Here is a 22,347-nt window from a genome sequence, read left to right as displayed (position 1 = left end):
TGCTCTGTAATGGTACATGGAATTGTTTTGATGAGGTATTGAGTGTATGTGCCTAGAGAATGTTGCAGGTCTGCTGAAATCAATTAATGGAAACAATGTATTTTGTTGTGGTGATGGTGCTGAATAGTCTTGTCTGTCACATTGTGTTGTACAGAGTAGAACATGTTGTGTTTTTGATGTGGTTGTGCTGGCTTGCTGCTGTTGGACCATTGTGCTGTTATTGCTGTTTCCATGGTGTTTACTTGTTTGCAGTAGAGCTGTAGTACTTGTCATATTTGGGATTGACCTAATTGATGGTCCGTTAGACCAAAGGACCACAGACCGTAGTGTTCAGAGCTGCGAGAGGTTTCTCAATGTCAACTCAGTTGCTGTATCATCTTGTCTCCATTTACACATCTCAAGTCTTATCCATTACTCTGTGCCTTCTCTCCTCTGCAGAGCTGAAAGGGGTGAGTAATGGTTACGCTGTGCTGGACGAGGGGGGTTCTGAAATTGAGCTGCCTGGAGAAGGTCACAGAGCAAACGAAGGCTGTATCCACTCCAGCGATGATGATGAGGAGGAAGACGAGAGAGTGAAGGAGGAGCAGGGCAGAAGGGCCAGTGAGAGTGACGTGGTTCATGACTGCAGTGGCTCCAGACCTTTGCTGCTGGATTCAGATGAAGAGGAGGAGCAGGGGTCTGAATTACTCCTCCCATCCTCCCAGCCATCCCTATCACACCCACAACTCTCCACTTCCTCCCACCAACCTACCCCATCCCTCTGTGCCCCATCCCTGAATCATTCCCACCAGATGCCACAGCAAGCCAGGGTGGTTGAGGTTGTCCCTGATGTCTTCTTCAAATCCCCCTTCAGGATTGAACAAGAGGAGGCAGGCGACGTGTTCGCAAATGCCCCCTTCCAACGTCCCCCTGTTGTGGCTCAACAGCATCCAGACGTCTTCCTGCAGGCCCCCTTTGTGAAGCCCAAGACCCAGCACCTTCACCCAGCTGTGGTTCACCCTGTGGCCCCTGAACCAGCCCTCTTGAGCCAGGTGGCCACACAGCCTTTCCTCCCACAGGCCCTGGCCAAGTACTCCCGACACTTTGAGGGCCCCTTGCCTCACCAACCTGTGACAGCTCAGAGGGTGGTGTCCAATGTGAGCAGGCAAGCTGCTGTGGACCCCTTACACTCCTGGACTTCAGAGGTGAACTCAGTAGACCCATTTGTCTCTGCGCCCTTTCACATCAAGGCCCCACAAGAAAAGCCCTGAAAGGTCTTATCCTTCCCTACAGGGAAGCGGAGCCAGCATTGTAGCCCACACCTGTGCACACTACACTAAGGCATACACACTGCATGCTGTCACCTGCACCAGGGCTGCACTGCAGGGCAGCATAGAACTCTTAAGATCTTGTCCTTACAAACTTGGATCATTCTAGATATTGAGCAAGGTCATCAATGTGTTTTTTTGCTGCAGTAGAATTGAGGTGGGTCCTCATTTATAAATGCTGTGTATACACAAAATATGCCCCAAAACATGCATGCAGCAGTTTAAGCAAAAGTTGTCATTTATAAAAACTGAACTTGACGTGAGAATGTGATTATCCTGCCTCCATGCGCATGCAGTTTCAAGTGGTTGAATTTTTGCAATGCAATTAAAGGAAAAGTAGCATAGTAGCCTTGTGCATGAATACAGTGGGCTTCAGAAAGTATTCATACCCCTTGACTTATTCCACATTTAGTGAATTATGTGAAGCCTGAATTCTAAATGGATGTTTACCCATCTACACACAATAACCTATGACAGTGAAAACATGTTTATAGAAATGTTGCTTATTTATTGAAAGTTAAATACAGAAATCTCATTTACATAAGTATTCACACCCCTGAGTCAATACATGTTATAATCACCTTTGGCAGTGATTACAGCTGTGAGTCTTTATTGGTAAGTCTAAGAGCTTTGCACACCGTAAATGTACAGTATTTGCACATTCTTTTAAAATTATATTGTTTGGTGATCATTGCGTAGACAGACATTTTAAGTCTTGCCATAGATTTTCAAGCTGATTTAAGTCAAAACTGTAACTAGGCCACTCGGGAACATTCAATGTTGTCTTGGCCTTCTGAAAGGTGAATTTGTCTGTTGGAAAGCAGACTGAGTCAGGTTTTCCTCTTATGATTTTGCCTGCGCTTACCTCTAGTATATTTTTATTCCCCAAAAACTCCCTAGTCCTTGCCAATGACGAGCATACCCATCATGATGCAGCCACCACCATGCTTGAAAATATAGTGATACTCAGATGTGTGTTGGATAATATAAATATAATGCTTTGTATTCAGGATATAAAGTACATTTCTTTGCCACATTTTTGGCAGTATCTTGCAAACAGGATACATGTTTTGGAATATTTTTATTCTGTACAGGCTTTTGTCATTTAGGTTAGTCTTGTGGAGTAACTACAATGTTGATCCACCAAGCTCAAAGGGATATTCAATGCTTGTTTATTTTTACCCATCTACCAATAGGTGCCTTGCTTTGCGAGGGATTTTAAAACCTGCCTGGTCTTTGTGGTTGAATATGTGTTTGAAATCCACTGCTCAACTGAGGGACTTTACACTTATCTGTATGTGTAGTGTACAGAGATGAGATGGTCACTAAAACAAATCCTGTTAAACTATTGCACAGTGTGAGTCCATGGAACTTGTGACTTAAGACTATTTTTATTTAGGTTGCCATAAAAGAGATGACTCAAGACATTTCAGCTTTTCATTTTTTTATTAATTTGTTAACATTTCTAAAAACATAATTCAACTTTCACATTATGGGGTATTGTGAGTAGCCCAGTGAGACCATCTCAATTTAATTAATTTTAAATTCAGGCTGTAAAATAAAATAGCCAAATGTGGAAAAATTCAAGGGGTGTGAATACTGAATTCTGAAGCCACTGTATATAATAATACTCGAATTCATAACACAAACAGGTAGCTAAATATAACAAGATACAGTAATTTGTCATCAGTGAGATGAGCAAAAATCTATTTATTTTCTTTGCTTTCTAAAATAATTAGAAAGGTAATTTTTCATTTCCATGATCATTTTCATAATTAATTCCTCACCTTTTCTGACTAATGGCTTCATATTCACAAAATTGCCTATAGGCCTAAAGCAAGTTATTATAGGCTACAATTTATCCCATTTCTCAATTAATTAAACCCGCTTTACAATAGTAAATAGATGAGCTATTTCAAGTATTTTGCTCTATGCAATCCGACGTGAAGCTCAGTTTAACGGTAGTAGAGACGGTTCCTTTTCCATTAACGTTTGTAGGCTACCTCTGAATACTGTGCTGTCAAATTTCTCGGGTAGAAAATATTTCATTTATAAACATGCATACACCGAGTACACACAACATTAAGAACACCTTCCTAATATTGAGTTGCACCCCCCTTTTTGCCCTCAGAACAGCCTCATTTCGTCGGGGCATGGTCTCTACAAGGTGTCAAGCATTCCACAAGAATGCTTCCCACAGTTGTCAAGTTGGGTGGTGGACCATTCTTGATACACACAGGAAACTTGAGTGTGAAACCCAGAAGCGTTGCAGTTCTTGACACATTGGTGCACCTGGGCTGGCACCTACTACCATACCCCGTTAAGAGGCATTTAACTCTTTTTGTCTTGCCCATTCACCCTCTGCATGGCACACATACGAACCATGTCTCAAATCCATCTTTAACGTGTCTCCTCCCCTTCAGCTACACTGATTGAAGTAAATGTAATAAGTGACATCAATAAGGGATCATAGCTTTTACCTGAAATTCACCTGGTCAGTCTGTCATGGAAAGAGCAGGTGTTCTTAATGTTTTGTACACTCTGTGTATAGGCTTATCATAATCATTGCAGAATACATTCCTTACCTTTTCTGTCCAAGTTGAGTTCATATTTCTGACACAACCATACAATAAATGCATTTAAATGCAGTTTTACACAATTCCTGACATTTAATCCTAGTAAAAAATCCCTGTCTTAGGTCAGTTAGGATCACCACTTTTATAAAAAAAAAAGTGAAATGTCAGAATAGTAGAGAATTATGTTTCAGCTTTTATTTCTTTCATCACATTCTCAGTGGGTCAGAAGTTTACCTAAACTCAGTATTAGTATTTGGTAGCATTCCCTTTAAATTGTTTAACTTGGGTCAAACGTTTTGGGTAGCCTTCCACAAGCTTCCCATAATAAATTGGATGAATTTTGGCCCATTCCTCCTGACAGAGCTGAGTCAGGTTTGTTGGCCTCCTTGCTCGCACGCTTTTTCAGTTCGGCCCACAAATTTTCTATAGGATTGAGGTCAGGGCTTTGTGATGACCACTCCAATACCTTGAGTTTGCTGTCCTTAAGCTATTTTGCCACAACTTTGGAAGTCTGCTTGTGGTCATTGTCCATTTGGAAGACCCATTTGCGACCAAGCTTTAAATTCCTGACTGATGTCTTGATGTTGCTTCGATTTATCAACACAATTTTCCTGCCTCATGATGCCATCTATTTTGTGAAATGCACCAGTCCCTCCTGCTTCAAAGCACCCCCACAACATGATGTAGCCACCCCCGTGCTTCACAGTTGGGATGGTGTTCTTCGGCTTGCAAGCCTCCCCCTTTTTCCTCCAAACATAACGATGGTCATTATTGCCAAACAGTTATATTTTTGTTTCATCAGACCAGAGGACATTTCTCCAAAAAGTACAAGGTTTGTACCTATGTGCAGTTGCAAATCGTAGTCTGGCTTTTTTATGGTGGTTTTGGAGCAGTGGCTGCTTCCTTGCTGAGCGGCCTTTCAGGTTATGTCAATATAGGACTCGTTTTACTGTGGCTATAGATACTTTTTTGTACCCGTTTCCACCAGCATCTTCACAAGGTCCTTTGATGCTGTTCTGGGATTGATTTGCACTTTTCACATCAATGGTCGTCCATCTCTAGGAGACAGACCATGTCTCTTTCCTGAGCGGTATGACGGCTGCGTGGTCCCATTGTGTTTATACTTGTGTACTATTGTTTACAGATTAACGTGGTACCTTCAGGCGTTCGGAAAATGCTCCCAAGGATGAATCAGACTTGTGGAAGTCTTTTTTTTAAATATTTTTTTATTTTTTTTTGTCTTTCTGATGTCTCAGTGCAAAGAGGCACTGCGTTTGAAGGTAGGCCTTGAAATACAGCCACAGGTACACCTCCAATTGACTCAAATGATGTCAGAAGCTTCTAAAGCCATGACACAATTTTCTGTAATTTTCAAAGCTGTTTAAAGGCGCAGTCAACTTGGTGTATGTACATTTCTAACCCACTGGAATTGTGATAGTGAAATAATCTCTGTAAAAAATTGTTGGAAAAATTCCTTGTGTCATGTACAAAGTAGATGTCCTAACCGATTTGCCAGAACTATAAGCAATTTGTGGAGTGGTTGAAAAACAAGTTTTAATGACTCCAACCTAAGTGTATGTAAACTTCCGACTTCAACTGTATACTGCATATCCCGTTCTGGGCTCAACCGCTCAAATTTGACCCTCTGCTCTTATACTTAGTCCATTCCCCATTGCTCTGAGAGGCCCAGTAAGAATTCCCATGACAGCTCTGGTCTCAGGGTGATGAGAGGAAGGCCTCCTTTAGTGGTTCCTCTATCTTATACTTCTGATATTTTGGAAGTAATCTGATGAGCGTTTTAGCCCATTGAGTGGTGTACACTTTCTTTTACTAGGTAGGTTAAATGTACCTCTAGCAGTGCGGTTATATTTGATCATGTATTATAATGTTAATCAGATGCTGGATTGTTTGAGTTTTAGCCTTTTTTTGATCCTTCACTGATTGCTATCTTAGTCACTATTAGTTGTTTTACATGGTCACGTGACTGTCAGTGCTACAAAAGTCAGCCTTATGTATCTACATGCAGGGCATACAGTACAGAACATACCTTAGAGGTGAAAGGTCAGAGTTTCTCCTTACGCTTGTCCTTTCTTGTGGGTGCCTCTGCTGTATTTGTTTGTTGGTTTACTTCAATTTTGGACTGAGCAGGTTGCTAATGCTGTAGAAGTGAAGCCTTAAGTCCTCCACTCTCACAATCAGCACTATCGGCAAAGTCACTCCCAATCAGCATCTCTGCTACACTCCCAATCAGCATCTAATGCTACGTTCACTGGAACTCTATACATTCACAATCATGTTCTCAATCTGCACTTCTACATTATACCTGCACTTGAGTCACCGATTCAAGATTTGTAAATGTGATGTAGTTAAGCCTTGTTCACACTGCAGGACTTAATGCTCAAATCGTTTTCGTTTTTCAAATCTCTTTTGGAATACGGACTGTCCAAACAGCAAGTGACCATGTGTTCAGATAAGTCATTTCCTGACATGGCTATGCAAGTGTGTGTGTGTGTGCACAGTGTTATAGGGTGATTGGTGGTGCTCATGCTTCCTATCACTCAGAAGTTATGTAGCAAGCTAAGGTGACAACAATAGATGCAGTAAAGAGATCAATAGAATTCGACCAAAACAATGGAAAACGCGTAGGGGGGATGCCGTGGGGGAAAGATCCAACACTTTATTTGATTTATTAGGATCCCCCTTAGCCGACGGCAACACCTAGTCTTACTGGTGTCCGACACATAACGAAAGAGCCATTAAAATGTACATACATTTAAAAACATTAACATGTAGTGTATCAGTTACACACATGTCAGTACATACACACAAGTAGAATCACCTCATTTACTGCATGTAAGCCTGCCATTAACATTTCCCGTTGCTTTGAATGTTAATCATAATGTAGGAATACTTTTAGAGCTGCAAAGGATATAAGATGAACCAACTTTCAAAAAAGTCCTTTTTGGCTAGCCACAGCAGTCAAGCTAGTTAGCTACCACATTCTTGTCATGTCAAGAGGAGCTAGCAAGTAACAAGATATGCCAAATAACAGTAAAAACCACTTGATGGCAAATTTAGATTTGACCGTTCAGACTTAATTTGTATGGACAGGAATCAGATTTGTATTCGATTTCAAACCACCTACGAAGGTGTTTTCAAATGTGGCTTGAAATATGATTCCATGTGCTTTTTGGCTGTTCAGACTGCAGGAAAAATAAAAGATTAGAATTGGATATGCTGAAAAATAGGATTCGAGTCATTTCAAACTACCCGTGTGAACAAGGCTTTCGTTTAGACCGATGGCACCTCACACTATTTCTACCTTTTTAGAATCAGCACCCCCTAGCAGAACATACCAGAATAACTACAACCCTTGTCAAGCACCTCAAGCGAAACACAGTTGAACCGTGACTTTCACTTGTGGCGTCAGACACCTACCACCTACACATGCTCAAAAAACACTTCCAAGTAAATGGTCAACACATGGTTTCATCATAAACCCGTAAGGGTTACCTTTTTGCTCTTCTACACCAGATTTTGCATTCCTTCTGTTTTTGTTTTCTCCATAGCCATATGAAATGCTGATATGGTCTTCTGCTGACTTCAATAATCTTGAAGCACTTTTCAATGTTTGCTATCCACGACTCTGCATATTACCTGGTCATGGTGGGGACCAATAGAGGTTTTAAACTACTTGATCCAAAGTAAGAACCGTTGTCTTAAAATTAGTTATTAATTATTTGTTTTATTACTTTGTACAACACTTGTATATGTTTGTTAATCTGCAGTGCAAATGAAGAATGCACACTGCATCAGCAGTAATAATTTACTCGACAATATTTTATTTTAGCAACTATAGTATTTACACAGTATCTTTGATAGGAATTAGCTTTCAAAAAAACGAATAGTGTGCCAGAAGTTAGATATTGTAATTTACTCTGCCAATTGTCCATAGGGTTGGTCATTGTGCAACAACAAAAAGTAAACATCTAATAGAACATACATTTAAAGACTTTCCAAACGTGGGTATGTTGTAGTAGACCCGCTTACCTCATGTCAAAATATCATTCCTGCAAGTGCACCGCCACACTTGCACACAAAAATAGCATGAACTTGTGGGCAACTTTTTATTTTGACATGAGGTAAGCAGAGAGGAACTGACCTCCAAGGAACTGCACGGATCTACAAAGACCCACGTTTGGAAATGCGTTTTAATTATACGTTAAATTCATGTTCTTTAATTCCCCCTGCATAAAGACTATGCCTACAGACAATCGACAGAGTAAGTTGAAATTCTATTTTATTTAACTTCTGTCTTCCGGCTGACTAACATTTGTTTGCCAGCTAATTGCTATTGTGTGAAGTTTAGTTGTTAAAATCGTTCTTTTGTATGTAAAATCCTGAACATAATATCAAGTCTTTGACTGTCTTTTGATTTATGACTGACTTGTATAGGAAAGAACAGTGGCTGATTTATACAGCAATCCTCACCTGCTGAAACCTAAAAGCACCCATATCAAAATACTTGTCATGCAAAGCTTGCATTTGATGAACACAAATTTGTTGTATGTCCTTATGTAAAGATAAATAAATGAATGCAAAGCAAGTCATTTTAATAGTTTTAATTGATGTTGCATTTGTTTATCATCATGAGACACACCCATATGTAATGAATGTTATAAGATGCACCTTTCATCTACCTTGTGGTTGTGTATCATTATAGGAAGGCAATACACAATTTGCTTACATAAAAATACAAAGACTGTTTCCGCCCTCAGCGGAGTTTACGGAAATTGAGTCACTGTTTACATCACAAACATGGTGACTTACAGGTAGGTCAGGAGGTTGTTGGGTATTTCTCTAAGAATTTCAAGTCTAAGTTTTCCTCTGTGGATTCGTTTGAGTGCTGAAGATATCTATTAACATGCATTCCTACAGCTTTTCACGTTATGTCTATCACTTAGTAATTAGTAAGTAAGCCGCTAGCTATAGGAGCTCTTATCAGTTTCATAACCCACCGCATAAGGAGGTGGTTCTGATTTGTACGTTTGCTTCAAAAACACGAAAGGATTATGGTCCATGAAGACCAGTATAGGCAAGGCACTGGAGCCCACATATACTTCAAAAAACTGTAAGGCTAGCAATGAAGCCAGCGTCTCTTGTTCAATGGTGGAGTACCTTGACTGACACGAGTTGAACTTACGGGAGAAGAAACTGACGGACCGATCCACTCCCTCTTCATCTTCATCTTCCTGCAAAAGAACTGCACCCACCCCCACTGTACTAGTGTCAACCTCTAATTTAAAAGGCTTATCAAAGTTGGGGCGGCAAGCACTGGGTCACTACAAAGTAGCGCTTTGGCAAACTCAAAAGCATAGTTACAGTCCTGGTACTGTAACAGGGATGTAAAGGGGAGCTACTACCGTCGAAAAATTCTTAAAGAATGTATCTAGTACCCTACCATCCCCAGGAATCTGCGCAACTGGTGGTGAGTCGTGGGAGCAGGAAAAGCAACAATTGCTTCCAATTTGCCAGTTACTGGGCGCACTTGACCTCGTCCCACCTGCTTCCCTAAGTCTCACAGTAGCCTTCCCAAACTCAAACTAAAATAAGGTAGATCTAAAGTAACAAACGAATATGGTGACAAACATTTTAGCAAACTAAACTGGGAATAAATATGGTTATTTGAATAAATACAGTTAGTACTAGTAACCAAAGACATAAACCCCACCTATTTCAATGTTTTATTTTTTAACCTTAACAAACTGCTAATCTTATGCCTAACCTAAACCTTATATTAAGACCAAAACAGCAAATGTTAGTTTTCATGATTTTTTTACGATAATATAGCCACCAATAAATATTGGTTGGTTGGTTGACACTTCACAAATTTACTTCCCATCTCATTTTTAAATTTTTTATTATTAACAACAAATCAATACAGAGAGTACATGAGGGAACACAAGTATATATAGATTAATGGACAATTGACCTAGGGGGTACAATATCACATTACACAAAGACCTTAAGGGACATGCATACACTTACAATTCTAACAGCTTTTTTGTTAAAGTATTTAATTGTCTTAAAATACAGTTCAATTTATTTTTGTAGGGTAAGAAAGTGTTTTTTTGTTTGTAAATGTACAATTTGGCCAAAAGTATAATGAAATTAATTACATAATGTTTCAGCTTATTTCTATCGTAGGTAAAGAATCCAAGCAGAACATCTCTCCACAATAGTGTAAGACCTTCATTAAAGTGTTCAATTATAAATATACTGATGTCTTGCCACAGTTTTCTTACATGCATACAATGCCAAAAAAAGATGCAACACTGTTTCTGGGTGGTCATTACAAAAGGAGCAATTTGAGTTGATGTTTTCTTTAAACTTCTTCATATAGTGGTTGGCAGGATAATATTTATGAATAATTTTAACGGAAACTTCCTTAATTTTATTAACAAGTAGGTATGTGTGTGGCAACATCCAAACTTTTTTGCTTATTTAACTGTCAAGACATAAAGATAGAGTGCCATATGTTAGTCTAGAGATACCTTCAGCCTTTGTTATTAGGACTCTACCTTTTAAAGATAAGTCCCTCTGTAGCCATTGATATAGCTTCTTCTGGGGGTTTTTAATAAGAGGGTTAGAATTTAGTAAGCCTCTAGACTCCTGATCCTTTTAATGGTTATGCCTAAATATGTAAGTTCTTCTTTTACTGGAATACCATAATATGTATGGATATAAGACAATATACACAATATTTGACAGCTATGAGTTCACATGTATTAATGTTAAGATATAGACCAGAAGCTTTGGAAAAGGATTGTATCACATTGATTGATATGGGAATTTGTATTTCAGAAAAAGTGTAGTATTGTCAGCCAGCTGGCTTATAATAATTTCTTTACCAGCTATGGAAATATCTTGTACAGGACTATTATTTAAAGAATTTGCAAGAAGTTGGGTGATTAATAAAAACAGGTACGGAGAGATAGGACAACCTTGCCTAATTCCTCTCTTTAACTCAAATCTAGGTTTTCAATTTGATAGAGCTGTTATCATTTGCATAGAGTCTTAATAGCCTTACAAAAAAAATTGATCAAGTCAACAATACTTCTAGGCATATCTGACGTCATGTATTTGTTATCTTTATGTGAAGGTTAATGTCCATATTGACATCAGTTCATTGTGTTTGAGGACGGTTCACTGACGGGGTTTCGAGGGATACGATTAAATTAGACGAGTTTAACAGTTACAGAAGAGCTCAGTAGCCTATCAGAACAGCTGCAGTATCAGAGGCGCAGAGCCTTAATTAACGGGCTACACATAATGGCTGACGACAGCCAGGTAAGGTTAATTTTAGCCTACGTTTAACGAGCTTTACAGTTGTCCTAATTCCATCTTGTTCTAATGGCAAGTCTGCCTTAAGTGCAGAAACGATGGTTGATATTAGAAAATAAGTATGATTGGAAGTTTAGGCAAGTAATTCCAATTGGGGAATTGTTGTGGGATGTTAGCATAACATATTGCGCGTGTAGCATTCGTGCCATGGAGGATTGGGCAGGCCGGCAGGTTGCTACAGGATCCTAGTATCATGTATGTTATAGAGATCAGATCTGGCTGACCTTTTCACCTGAACTTCTCATTGGCTGTCCATAATGAGCCCAGCGAGCAGGATGTGTAGCTGGGCTCTGCAATAATTAGCTCCCAGAGCAATTACAAATACCTTTCGTTATTTTAAAAGCGTCATTACAACTAGCAACATGACAGGCAGTCACCTCTAAGCAGGACTCAGTAGAAACGCTATGTGTTGGATTTGTCCATGTCTCGCTAAGTTAACCTAGCTACCAGAACAGATGTGGAGAATTTATACTACCGTTTTAAGGGATCTCTCTGAAGGTTTTAGATGATACAATGGTGCTTCGTACTCTGGATGAAGAACCATACATCTCGGCTTGGTTTCATTGCATTATTATTTGGGGAACGTTGACATGCCATTTGTGTTGACGGATGGATGAAAATAATGTAATTATAGTATCGTTATACATAGGTTAGCAGACAAATCCGCATGAGATACCCATAGAACTGAGCCCTGCTCCATTTCAGCACCATGCCGTGGTCTCAGGTGCTGTCCAGACTCGAAACATTTCAGCACCATGGCACGGTCCCCTGACGCCAAGAAACGTGTCAGCACTATGCAGCGGACAGCTCCATAGTGATGAAATAGTTCAAGCCCCCTAGAACATAATTGATTTTAAATTATTCTAGGTGCAAGTGGTTATAATTTATTGCATGTCCTAGTTTTGCAGTTTTGCAACCTCAGAATTATAGCTAATGGATGGCAGCGAGTTACGTTTTTGTGCATGGCGATGAATAAGGATGCTTGATAAACCATAAATTAAACGCAAAAACGTGCACTTACAAATATTTTCGTTTGGCAGAACTTTGACAAGCTATGATCTGTTTTCTAATGACATTGACAGTTCATATAGACATTAGACTTAGGCCTAATTGTTACATCATGTGTGTATGACATCTTTGAAGAATGCCCTGGCTTGAGCCAATCGGTATCGAGTATTCAACAATGCTTTGGCCAAATTCACTTCAGTTGTCTGCCGATGGTTCACTGATGTTTTTTCAAAGGAGGTATTAGTATTTCCTCTAAACAGCCTACAACAATAAGCTACACATCATGTCAGATGACAGCAAGGTATGGTTCATTTAGCCTATTTTGAGTTTAGAGGAGAAATTACTAACAATATAGTAGGTCACTACCAAAGCAATAGGTCTCACTGGTTTGATCCATGGACTGAAATCTGACCACTATTGCCGTTTTGTTTAAAATAGGAGCGAATAAGTTGTTTCACAAAGTCACAACCTAGGACTGATATTGACCTCTCATTTATCCACAAGAGCGTGAAATGGGAGGATCCCCCGGATGACCAAAATAAGGTTGTGGGGAATATGAAGGATGAAACAGAGACACATGAGACCAACAAGAACAGGACAGGAGGCAAGGTAAGACATATGCTGTCCTTTACACATGTTCTGCCTACTTAGACATCACTAAATCCTAGCCTTAAAGCATTAGGAGGAGACGCTACACTGACCTTAGATCTGCTATGAGACCTATAATCTGTTGTCATGTAGGCTAAACGTAAGTCCAGTGGCCGTGCCAAGAAGACTTCCGTGGAGGAGGACAGCAGCATTGGTGCAGGTCCGAGATTACTTCATGTTGGGTGCAGGTTGTGTTCAAATTCATCAGCACTGATCTGAGAAGATAGTATCTATATAGGTGAAAGCAATATAGTGGAGGCCCGCAGAGAGATGTGCTTTTACCTGTCCAGTGCAATCAAATCACTTAAGGTGAAGGAAATTAGGGATCAAGTTCAGATTCAACTTTAGATTTCTCTTTGCGGTTTCCCAGAGTCTTCTCAGACACCCGGGTGTGGTTTCCGGGAAAGGGGATCTATCATTGAGCAGCTGGAGAAGGAGGCTCAGAGGACTCTTATGCCTTCTCTCAAGATTGAGACATGCTGTGCCCCAATCCTCCTCTCCTTCCTGAGGAGTCTAACTGATGAGCAAGTCCCATGTCTTTTTCCAACCTCACATAAAACAACTCTGAATTTATAGTCATAGTGCACCTTCTAACCACAAATGGGATTTTAGACACTACACCTAACATCACTGTAACCACACCCCTAACTCTTCCTGTAAATCAAGAACAAAATGTCACATGTACTTGCTAATAGCTTAATTAAATACACTTTTATTTTCAATAACATGGCTATCTAGTGACTCCACTAACTCAATACCAGTGTGCAGGTAAAATATGTCTCCTTTCTTCTCTTTTCTCTAGCCAATGGAGAGTGATTCAGCATGGCATGAAAAATAACGTAAGTCTCTCCACATAAGGTTCTGGTCAAAAGTTGTGCGCTATATAGGGAATGGTGTCATGGAATTGCTTGATTGACAAAAACATTACTCTGTTTGTTGGCCATAGCTCACATTCGAGCAGCTCTCCATGCTGTGTCTGAAGATTGTTAAAGTCGTGACCCAGACAGCCCTCCGCATTCTCCTACCAGCGCTAGCTCGTATCATGGGGGTGAACCTGAGGAGTGGGGCAACCTCCCCAGAATCCCAGTGCTCTCTGACAGGGTCTGAGGATTCCTTAGGCAGTCTGGATGAGAGAGAGAAAAGGCTGCTGACCAGTGAGATGAACTACTGGACTAAGGAGAGGAGGAGGAATGGCAGTGCAGGGTGCCGCCATAAATCCACTCGCAGAACCTCATCACCATGCTGTTCGCCTAAGAGGTATGTTCACAGCAATATTTCAACTTAATAATTGCAAGACCTGACCCATACTTATCATAAATTATTAACTTGGAATTCACACCTTGTAGTTTTAAGTTCTGGTCAGAAATGTTGCCACTGAGTGGGTGGGTCCAGGTGAAAGTCATTTTTAACTGGGTAAGCCATTAAGTCATCTATGAATAAATAGATCAGGTACATGCCTTTCAGAATTAATCATATTCTGATGTCGTACAAACATAAAAATCAGGCAAAAAATCGTGTCAGTTGGCTTTAGGCTTCTAGAACTACGGTGGTATGAGAAGTAAACCATCAGTGCTCTAATTTGGTTATCAGGCTCACTAATGACCCAGATTAGATACCAGTTGGTCACATTTGCATGGCATAAGTGGTGATTGTGTGTTTATCTTCAAGGTCCCAGACCTCATTGCAGAGCTTGCCTGCAACTAGAGAGGCTCCCCTCATGGAGGAGCCTCTAAAGGCTATTTTTGGGGTAACGGAAGAGAGCCTCCTGATATCCCTGGTTGAGGGTCACTCCAACCCCACCTCCTCCAGCTCCTCCGATTTGAGCTGTGCTATCGTGGGAGAGGTAGTACACCAGCTTAACTCTGGCCTCTCAGTGGCCATTCAGGCCAGCTCGGGGAGTTGCCCCCCTATGGACAGTCAGGACATAGCAGCAGGCAAGGAGGTCATTCGGGTAGTCTCGGTGCAGATCCTGGCCGAGCTACAGAGCCAAACGTCTGAGCCAGAGTGGGTAGGGTTTATCGAGCCCCTCATGGACTCTGTGACCGATGATGTGCTGGATGCCATTGTCGGCACAATGGACAAAATGGCACAGGACTTCAACATCCTATTGGATCTGGCCAAGAAGATGACAATCTTGGGGTCTACATTTCTGACCAATCTTCAATGTGACCTTGATGTTGAGTGTCCATCTGGGAAAGAAGGGACCACTCACTTTCTCAAAGAGACTGGATCCTCTACCAGTGTGGTGGCCAGAAAGATTCAGACCCTCTCTAGCCCCGGCCGTATACGAGCAAAGCTGAGGGACCTTTTAACTCTATCCGCTCGAGAAGAAGGTGTGGCTAAGGATGCTTCTCTTCAGGAGTCTTCAGACACCCTGGAAAAGTCAACTGTTTCAACTGTTGAGGTCCAGTTACCCAGCACCGAACTTAGTAGAGTTCCCAGTGAGAGCCAACCAATACCAGCTCTCTGTCTCTCCAATCTGGATACCAGTACTCAAGAAGTTCTTAGTAGTGTTTTTTCCATCTACAAGTCAGAATTATCAAAAGTGGAGAGTAAATCCTTGGCCGTTGTCAGTTCATCTGTTGAGTCCCTAGAGGCTTGTTGGTTTGTTGATAGTGTCCTATCAAAGCTCGATGACTATACTATTTCCCAGTCACCCTCACCCAATGAAGACTTGAGCGTGAGTACTCAATATTCTCAACTGAGCTCGGAAGAGAGTGTCAGAATCACAGAGTCCTCTCCTAGTCTGATTCAGAGCATTAAGAAGCTCTCTAGCAATGACTTCCAGACTCAGGCAGAAGAGGCAGTGAGTAAAGTGCTGATGAGATCCAGTCATTCCTTTATCACACAGATCAGCCATACTGGTCTTCAGAAAAGTCTGCAGGCTGGCTTGTCATCTAGCTCACCATCAGAGATCCATGTCCTTTCAGAATCCATGTCCTCCATGTCCTCTGAGAATACAGCCTCTGGATTAGTGGAAACCTTTGTCAAAGGAATGGCGACTATTTTCCAGAAAAATGAGTCCACTGACACTGTGCTACTGGAAAGAAGTGGGAGAGTTTCGCAGTGCTCCCACGGGGGCTCCCAACTGGATGATACTGAATTGAGTGTTAAAAAATCAGAGGAGAAGCTTTGGTCAACAGCTAAGACCATCTGCGTCAGTATGAAGAACACACTTAAGGATTTCTTCACAGGGCTGAAGCCACCCGGATCCGAAAGGGCTTAGGGCGAATGAAGGATTCCAGGGAGCTCCTTCAGATCAATGATATGGTAGGAACTATGCTGAAGGAGGTTGAGAAAAGTGAGGATGACAGTGAACAAGTCTGCCAAGACATCCCTAGAACCTGTTCATCTTTGTCCACTTCTTTAAATGGTCGTAGTTCCTTGTCCAGCTCTTCAAAGAGTCCTAGGTCAGAGTGTGAGTTAGAGATCAACCTCCCTGGCACTCCCATCCCTGACGAAGTGCCTTTTGATCTGACCTGCCCCATCGTCAGGAGCTCCTGCATCGACACCAGGGTCTCTAAAATGCCAGAGATTTCTTCAAGTGACCTAAAGACAAAGATGATGGCACACACAGATGAACCCCTGCATCGTAACAGTCCAATGACTGACAGCAGTCGACCACCGAGTGCTAAAGCCTCTTTTCGATCCTCCACTCCGTCTTTCACCAGCAAGGGAACCTCTTTGGTACCAAAGGGAGATGGGATTGACATTGAAGAGAAGGAGGAGTGTATCCCCAGCAGCTCTGGCCATCTGAGGGAGCTCTTAATCACCCCGGACATCAGCAGTGCCACTGCATTCCCATTGCAGTACTTGATGGACTCCAGCAAAGATGATGGCATCTGTTTTGTCACCATACTGGTGATAAAGTTGCTATCGGAGATCAGACCCTCAGCCCTAGATGGACCATCCCAACAGGTAGCAGATCTGACAGAAACATCTCAGCAACTCATCAGACAAGTCCTGTCTGAGTTCTGTGCTGCATCTAGATTCTCCAGGACACAGGCATATTCCCAGAACCTGAACATCCAAAGGTTGTTCAGAGGTGTACATAAAAACCTCATGGAGGAGTTTGGCTCTTATAACACCCTGCAAGCAGCTATTTCCTCCCAGGACCCTGCATTTGACAGAGTCCTGGTAAAGTCCTTGACCCAGCAGCTGGTACAGGGATGCAAGGAGGCGTCAAGACCAGCTTCTGCTGCAACAAACCCATCAGACCAGGCTGAGACAGAGAGGGGGGCTGAGCAGAAAGCAAGAAGGAGCTTCCTTTGCTTTTCAATGACCAAACTCAGGATCAACTTCAAGGTATAGCAGGGAGTTAGCATTTGTTTTTGGTTCCAGTTAGGTGCTGATGTTATTGATGTTATTGATATGATAAGACAAATACATGAGATAAATATGTTTTATTAATCACTAAATTGTTGCCTTGGATTCAGAAGTGTTCCATTTATTTATTTATTCTCTGTACCATTTTCTTTACCTTTCTTCTGTTAGCGTTCCAAGAGAGGAAACAAAAAGGACTGCCATTCAGTCCAGGAACAGACTGAGATTCCCTCTGCTGATGGACATTGCATATGTAAGGACTTTAGAGCTCTGCTATAGCTTTTAGTTTTGTTTAGGTGTGTGTTAGAAACATAGGTATGCCTACCAAACTCATAGCACTTTTATTTTTCAACATTACTATACTGCATCTCTCTCTCTCTCTCTCTCTTATCCCATCCATTTCTCTTGTGTTTCTAGCTCCAGTTGGAGAGGTTTCTCCTTCCATATCTCAGCCTGTCAAAAAACGATCCTTGATTGTCAGGGTCTTTTCAGCAATGATGAAGCCATTCAGGCGCTTCACCAAGAAGAACCTGTAACCTGTTACGCTGCATGAAGAACTACTTTTGTAACAGCAAGACTTTTGACAAGAGGAATTTCTGCATGTCTACCCTTTCAAAGTATATTTGATCAAATAAATGGCAATGATTTTACAAGAATTTGAAGTGTTTTGGAAGATTAGTAAAACTGAAGCAGCTTTTCTCAGAGAAATGCACTAGTTCCCCCTTGGTTATACATTTATTGTGCAGTTTTTGAGTTGGCAGGACTTGGGGCAGCAGGTAGCCTTGTGGTTAGAGCGTTGGGCCAGTAACTGAAAGGTTGCTAGGTCAGATCCCTGAGCTAACAATGAAAAAATATGATGTTCTGCTCCTGAACAAGGTATTTAACCCACTGTTCCTAAGCTGTCATTGTAAATAAGAATTTGATCTGAACTGACTTGTCTAGGAAAATAAATAAAATAACCACAGCTTGACTCTAATACAATAGTTGCTGCATAGACTGTCAGATAACCAGATGTTGTCTATTAATTTAGTTTGATTGGTAAGAGCTTATTAGCAGCAAGGGGAAAACACATAGAGGAGAATTAGCTATCTGCAGCTAGATGTTTTCTATATGTTTTCTATATGTTGAAAATATAAGGTCCAAAAGTTGACAGTGTATGTCAGAGCAAAAACCAAGCCATGAGGTCGAAGGAATTGTCCATAGAGCTCAGAGACATGATTGTGTCAAGACACAGATCTGGGGAAGGGTACCAAAACATTTCTGCAATATTGAAGGTCCCCAAGGACACAGTGGGCTCCATCATTCTTAAACGGAAGAAGTTTGGAACCACCAAGACTCTTCCTAGAGCTGGCCGCCAGGCCAAACTGAGCAATCGGGGGAGAAGGGCAGTGCAGTGGAGCAGCAGTGCAGTGGAGTAGCTTCAACAGCCATAGGCCCAGGGATTGCACATCACATTCCATGATGCAATGCAGAATACGGCTTCACACAGAACAATCACCAAACCCATCAGATAACACTTAGCACAGCACAGCCAAACATCATGTATCACATGAAGAGGCATGTGTGTTCTCCAGACGTGATACCTTGTCATGGACCTGCTGTTTCGATCTTCGCTCTCTCTCTCCCCCACCTCTCTCTTTCTCTCTCTCTCTCTCTCTCCCTCTCTCTCTCTCTCTCTCCCTCTCTCTCTCTCTCTCTCTCTCTCTACCACACCTGCTGTCTCGACCTCTGACTGTTCGGCTATGAAAAGCCAACTGATAATTACTCCGGAGGTGCTGACCTGTTGCACCCTCTATAACCACGTTATTTTGTTGACTGCTGGTCATCTATGAAGAATGTTTGAACTACAGTACTTGAAGAACGATCTGGCCTTAATGGCCATGTACACTTTATAATCTCCACCTGCACAGCCAGAAGAGGACTAGCCACCCCTCAGAGCCTGGTTCCTATCTAGGTTTCTTCCTAGGTTCCTGTTTTTCTAGAGAGTTTTTCCTAGCCACCGTGCTTCTAAATCTGCATTGCATGCTATTTAAGGATTTAAGCTGGGTGTCGGAATAAGCATTTTGTGACATCTGCTGGTGTAAAAAGGGCTTTATAAATAAATTGTACTGATTGATTGATGATTGATTGTATGAAATGGAGTAGCATATATCCATCATGTAAAATGAACATTGAGCACTGTCTCCATGGAGTATAGCACTGCAGCCTTAGGCAATGTATATTTACGTGGTGCATAACATTATCTCATATCACAATTTTTTTATTTTTTTTATTTTTTTTATTTTTTTATTTCACCTTTATTTAACCAGGTAGGCTAGTTGAGAACAAGTTCTCATTTGCAACTGCGACCTGGCCAAGATAAAGCATAGCAGTGTGAGCATACAACAAAGAGTTACACATGGAGTAAACAATTAACAAGTCAATAACACAGTAGAAAACAAAGGGGGGGTCTATATACAATGTGTGCAAAAGGCATGAGGAGGTAGGCAAATAATTACAATTTTGCAGATTAACACTGGAGTGATAAAAGATCAGATGGTCATGTACAGGTAGAGATATTGGTGTGTAGAAGAGCAGAAAAGTAAATAAATAAAAACAGTATGGGGATGAGGTAGGTGAAAAGGGTGGGCTATTTACCAATAGACTATGTACAGCTGCAGCGATCGGTTAGCTGCTCAGATAGCTGATATTTGAAGTTGGTGAGGGAGATAAAAGTCTCCAACTTCAGCGATTTTTGCAATTCGTTCCAGTCACAGGCAGCAGAGTACTGGAACGAAAGGCGGCGAAATGAGGTGTTGGCTTTAGGGATGATCAGTGAGATACACCTGCTGGAGCGCGTGCTACGGATGGGTGTTGCCATCGTGACCAGTGAGCTGAGATAAGGCGGAGCTTTACCTAGCATAGACTTGTAGATGACCTGGAGCCAGTGGGTCTGGCGACGAATATGTAGCGAGGGCCAGCCGACTAGAGCATACAAGTCGCAGTGGTGGGTGGTATAAGGTGCTTTAGTGACAAAACGGATGGCACTGTGATAGACTGCATCCAGTTTGCTGAGTAGAGTGTTGGAAGCCATTTTGTAGATGACATCGCCGAAGTCGAGGATCGGTAGGATAGTCAGTTTTACTAGGGTAAGCTTGGCGGCTTGAGTGAAGGAGGCTTTGTTGCGGAATAGAAAGCCGACTCTTGATTTGATTTTCGATTGGAGATGTTTGATATGAGTCTGGAAGGAGAGTTTGCAGTCTAGCCAGACACCTAGGTACTTATAGACGTCCACATATTCTAGGTCGGAACCATCCAGGGTGGTGATGCTAGTCGGGCATGCAGGTGCAGGCAGCGACCGGTTGAAAAGCATGCATTTGGTTTTACTAGCGTTTAAGAGCAGTTGGAGGCCACGGAAGGAGTGTTGTATGGCATTGAAGCTTGTTTGGAGGTTAGATAGCACAGTGTCCAAAGACGGGCCGAAAGTATATAGAATGGTGTCGTCTGCGTAGAGGTGGATCAGGGAATCGCCCGCAGCAAGAGCAACATCATTGATATACACAGAGAAAAGAGTCGGCCCGAGAATTGAACCCTGTGGCACCCCCATAGAGACTGCCAGAGGACCGGACAGCATGCCCTCCGATTTGACACACTGAACTCTGTCTGCAAAGTAATTGGTGAACCAGGCAAGGCAGTCATCCGAAAAACCGAGGCTACTGAGTCTGCCGATAAGAATATGGTGATTGACAGAGTCGAAAGCCTTGGCAAGGTCGATGAAGACGGCTGCACAGTCCTGTCTTTTATCGATGGCGGTTATGATGTCGTTTAGTACCTTGAGTGTGGCTGAGGTGCACCCATGACCGGCTCGGAAACCAGATTGCACAGCGGAGAAGGTACGGTGGGATTCGAGATGGTCAGTGACATGTTTGTTGACTTGGCTTTCGAAGACCTTAGATAGGCAGGGCAGGATGGATATAGGTCTGTAACAGTTTGGGTCCAGGGTGTCTCCCCCTTTGAAGAGGGGGATGACTGCGGCAGCTTTCCAATCCTTGGGGATCTCAGACGAGATGAAAGAGAGGTTGAACAGGCTGGTAATAGGGGTTGCGACAATGGTGGCAGATAGTTTCAGAAATAGAGGGTCCAGATTGTCAAGCCCAGCTGATTTGTACGGGTCCAGGTTTTGCAGCTCTTTCAGAACATCTGCTATCTGGATTTGGGTAAAGGAGAACCTGGAGAGGCTTGGGCGAGGAGCTGCGGGGGGGGCGGAGCTGTTGGCCGAGGTTGAAGTAGCCAGGCGGAAGGCATGGCCAGCCGTTGAGAAATGCTTATTGAAGTTTTCGATAATCATGGATTTATCAGTGGTGACCGTGTTACCTAGCCTCAGTGCAGTGGGCAGCTGGGAGGAGGTGCTCTTGTTCTCCATGGACTTCACAGTGTCCCAGAACTTTTTGGAGTTGGAGCTACAGGATGCAAACTTCTGCCTGAAGAAGCTGGCCTTAGCTTTCCTGACTGACTGCGTGTATTGGTTCCGGACTTCCCTGAACAGTTGCATATCACGGGGACTATTCGATGCTATTGCAGTCCGCCACAGGATGTTTTTGTGCTGGTCGAGGGCAGTCAGGTCTGGGGTGAACCAAGGGCTGTATCTGTTCTTAGTTCTGCATTTTTTGAACGGAGCATGCTTATCTAAAATGGTGAGGAAGTTACTTTTAAAGAATGACCAGGCATCCTCAACTGACGGGATGAGGTCAATGTCCTTCCAGGATACCCGGGCCAGGTCGATTAGAAAGGCCTGCTCACAGAAGTGTTTTAGGGAGCGTTTGACAGTGATGAGGGGTGGTCGTTTGACTGCGGCTCCGTAGCGGATACAGGCAATGAGGCAGTGATCGCTGAGATCCTGGTTGAAGACAGCGGAGGTGTATTTGGAGGGCCAGTTGGTCAGGATGACGTCTATGAGGGTGCCCTTGTTTACAGAGTTAGGGTTGTACCTGGTGGGTTCCTTGATGATTTGTGTGAGATTGAGGGCATCTAGCTTAGATTGTAGGACTGGCGGGGTGTTAAGCATATCCCAGTTTAGGTCACCTAACAGAACAAACTCTGAA

General features: G+C 42.3%; 2 protein-coding genes across 15 annotated transcripts in view; both read left to right on the top strand.

Moving 5' to 3' along the window:
• LOC109879489 (AP2-associated protein kinase 1) overlaps positions 1-8,499 on the top strand; it is a 45,282-nt gene extending 36,783 nt beyond the window's left edge. For 8 of the 13 annotated variants that reach the window (XM_020471675.2, XM_020471661.2, XM_031820026.1 and 5 more), the window contains one exon: positions 439-8,499. In XM_020471675.2, coding sequence (XP_020327264.1) covers positions 439-1,250 — 812 coding nt within the window. In that variant the 3' untranslated portion in view covers positions 1,251-8,499. The remainder of the gene's footprint in view (positions 1-438) is intronic. The other 5 variants (XM_020471692.2, XM_020471667.2, XM_031820053.1 and 2 more) reach the window with 2 other exon arrangements.
• A 3,680-nt stretch (positions 8,500-12,179) lies between these two features.
• LOC116371074 (uncharacterized) lies at positions 12,180-18,500 on the top strand. 2 transcript variants are annotated; one of them, XM_031819986.1, is made up of 8 exons: positions 12,180-12,904; positions 13,037-13,103; positions 13,314-13,467; positions 13,746-13,782; positions 13,890-14,200; positions 14,612-17,248; positions 17,438-17,519; positions 17,684-17,717. In XM_031819986.1, the coding sequence occupies exons 1-6, from the start codon at positions 12,851-12,853 to the stop codon at positions 16,167-16,169; spliced, it is 2,181 nt and encodes a 726-aa protein (XP_031675846.1). In that variant the 5' UTR covers positions 12,180-12,850; the 3' UTR covers positions 16,170-17,248; positions 17,438-17,519; positions 17,684-17,717. The 2 variants fall into 2 exon arrangements, with proteins under 2 accessions (XP_031675846.1, XP_031675848.1); XM_031819988.1 differs by lacking the exon at positions 14,612-17,248 and having other exon boundaries at positions 12,775-12,904; positions 17,684-18,500.
• Positions 18,501-22,347: the final 3,847 nt, after the last annotated feature.

This window comes from Oncorhynchus kisutch, linkage group LG3, assembly GCF_002021735.2.
Source record: "Oncorhynchus kisutch isolate 150728-3 linkage group LG3, Okis_V2, whole genome shotgun sequence".
NCBI lineage: Eukaryota > Metazoa > Chordata > Actinopteri > Salmoniformes > Salmonidae > Oncorhynchus > Oncorhynchus kisutch.
The sequence above is the reverse complement of the archived record's forward strand: the minus strand, read 5'-3'. Positions and strand labels throughout refer to the sequence as shown.

Bases quoted from the DNA above. Each gene is read 5' to 3' on its own strand.
- LOC116371074 (XM_031819986.1), top strand. From the start codon at position 12,851: ATGAAGGATGAAACAGAGACACATGAGACCAACAAGAACAGGACAGGA. The intron at 13,104-13,313 runs GTCCGAGATTAC...GCGGTTTCCCAG, and splicing joins GGACAGCAGCATTGGTGCAG to AGTCTTCTCAGACACCCGGG. The intron at 13,468-13,745 runs GCAAGTCCCATG...TCTTTTCTCTAG, and splicing joins CTGAGGAGTCTAACTGATGA to CCAATGGAGAGTGATTCAGC.